Source organism: Piliocolobus tephrosceles, unplaced genomic scaffold (assembly GCF_002776525.5).
Source record: "Piliocolobus tephrosceles isolate RC106 unplaced genomic scaffold, ASM277652v3 unscaffolded_29362, whole genome shotgun sequence".
NCBI lineage: Eukaryota > Metazoa > Chordata > Mammalia > Primates > Cercopithecidae > Piliocolobus > Piliocolobus tephrosceles.
Genome location: NW_022312490.1, coordinates 1 through 1,915, shown reverse-complemented (window position 1 = coordinate 1,915; position 1,915 = coordinate 1). Strand labels below are relative to the sequence as shown.

Sequence of the window (1,915 nt, the reverse complement as noted above, 5' to 3'; positions counted from 1 at the left end):
TAAATCAAAGAATCTCTATCATGACCAGCTTTGAGGCCTCCTGCAGTGTATCTCTCACATGATCCTGTTCTCATGCTGAGGAGCCTGTGGTCCCTGTGTGGTGATTAGACAGTGGACTGTTATGGGTGTAGGTGAATTGGCTTATTTTGCCTGTCCCTGTCTGATTTTATTGCAGGAATTACAAACCAAGAAGAGGAAGAAGACCAAGGCCCACCATGCCCCAGGTAACTCTGAGCAATTGAGAACAGCTAAATCTGTGTCGACACCTGGAGACTCCTGGTTCAGGGAAAACAGAGTGGGCTGACATTATTGATTACATCTTTTTATCCAAGCCTGAATTATTCCTACTAACATTGCTGTTGGTTTTCATTGCTGTAGATATTTAGGTTCCCATTTCTTCTCCCCTTATCATTTACTAACCTCCTGTAGGTGGACCATACTTTGAAAGCTGTATTCTCATGGTGACTGCTTGGAAACTTGAGCACATTTGATGGAAAATTATTGATCACAGCCTTTTCATGATCACTGTATGCTGTGTGTCCCGAGGGCACTAACTCAGTGTGTCCTGTTACTCCCTCATCAGTGTGTCACCTGGACAATTCACCAAGCACTCTCTCTCTCTCTCTCTCTGCCTCTGTCTCTCTGTCTTTCTCTTTCATCCTTTTCCATTTGGCCCTATTCTGTCCCAAAGTGAAGGCAATAATTTGTGACCTCATTCATGGATCTATCATTTTTCTTTCTTGACCAGTTCCTTATGCTACTCGTGAAATCTAGTTGGGGATCTGTTGTGTCTGATTTCTCCTGACTTATTCTTTACTTTTTCTGCTTTTCAAGACTCAGCAGAGAGCTGCTGGAGGTAGTAGAGCCTGAAGTCTTGCAGGACTCACTGGATAGATGTTATTCGACTCCTTACAGTTGTCTTGAGCTTCCCGAGTCATGCCATCCCCATGGAAGTTCCTTGTACTCATTGGAGGAACAACACGTTGGCTTTTCTCTTGGCGTGGATGGTGAGTACCTTTCTCTGAAGCCGATAAGGATCCACTGAGTCTTCAGTATAGAGATCATATTCCTGTTCCAAGTGGCCGTTACTGAGCTGAGAGATGTCATTGCTGCAGTGAGGACCTATAGGCACATGTAGGTTCAATGAAACTCTAGTTCCACCTGGAAGCCCAGACGCGGGATGGGTCAGTGAGCATGGCTCTCTCCCTAGTCTCAGGCCATGCCTGTGGAGCTCTGATTCTACTCTCAAGACATTAGACCTGGTGGGATGTGACAAATTCAGAGAACTATGATTTTGACTCTAGGGTTTCCAGATTTCCTTTCTCACTCTAATTTCAGTGTCTAAAATCCTCACAACCATGAACAATCTGAGTATTGGATGAGACAAGGCTGAATATTGCAGTTTTTCTCCTAGAAATCACTTGAAGGCATTTGCTTTAAATTGATTGGAAAAATATGGCATAACCATTTGCAGAAACTTGGGACAAATGATATTGGGATAACCACCTAGCAGAAGAGGGACGTTTTACCCTTAGTTTCTGGGACAAAAACCAAGGAATCTCAATCATGACCAGCCTTTAGGCCTCCTGAAATTTATCTCTCATAGTGTCCTATTCTTATGCTGAGGAGCCTGAGGTCCCTGTGTGAGGATTAGACAGTGGATTGTTATGTGTGTAGGGGAATCAGCTTCATGTGTGTGTTCATGTCTGTATGTATTGCAGAAATTGAAAAGTACCAAGAAGGGGAAGAAGATCAAAACCCACCATGCCCCAGGTAACTTTCAGCAATTGTGGACGCTTAATTCTTTCTTAATACCTGGAGACGACAGATCCAGGGGAAAGCAGTGTGTTTGGTTTCATGTTTTCAAGGAAAGCTGAATTACTCCTACTGACATTGCTGTTGGTTTTCATTGCAG

General features: G+C 43.7%; 1 protein-coding gene across 1 annotated transcript; it reads left to right on the top strand.

The window, feature by feature from the left end:
* Positions 1 to 175: 175 nt before the first annotated feature.
* On the top strand, positions 176 to 1,846 carry LOC111534352 (neuroblastoma breakpoint family member 3-like; the record flags this gene model as incomplete). The annotated part of the gene is made up of 3 exons (XM_026451452.1): positions 176 to 224; positions 835 to 1,007; positions 1,722 to 1,846. Coding segments are annotated over 3 exons (278 nt in total), but the record flags the coding sequence as incomplete, so codon positions are not given.
* Between the last annotated feature and the right edge of the window lie 69 nt (positions 1,847 to 1,915).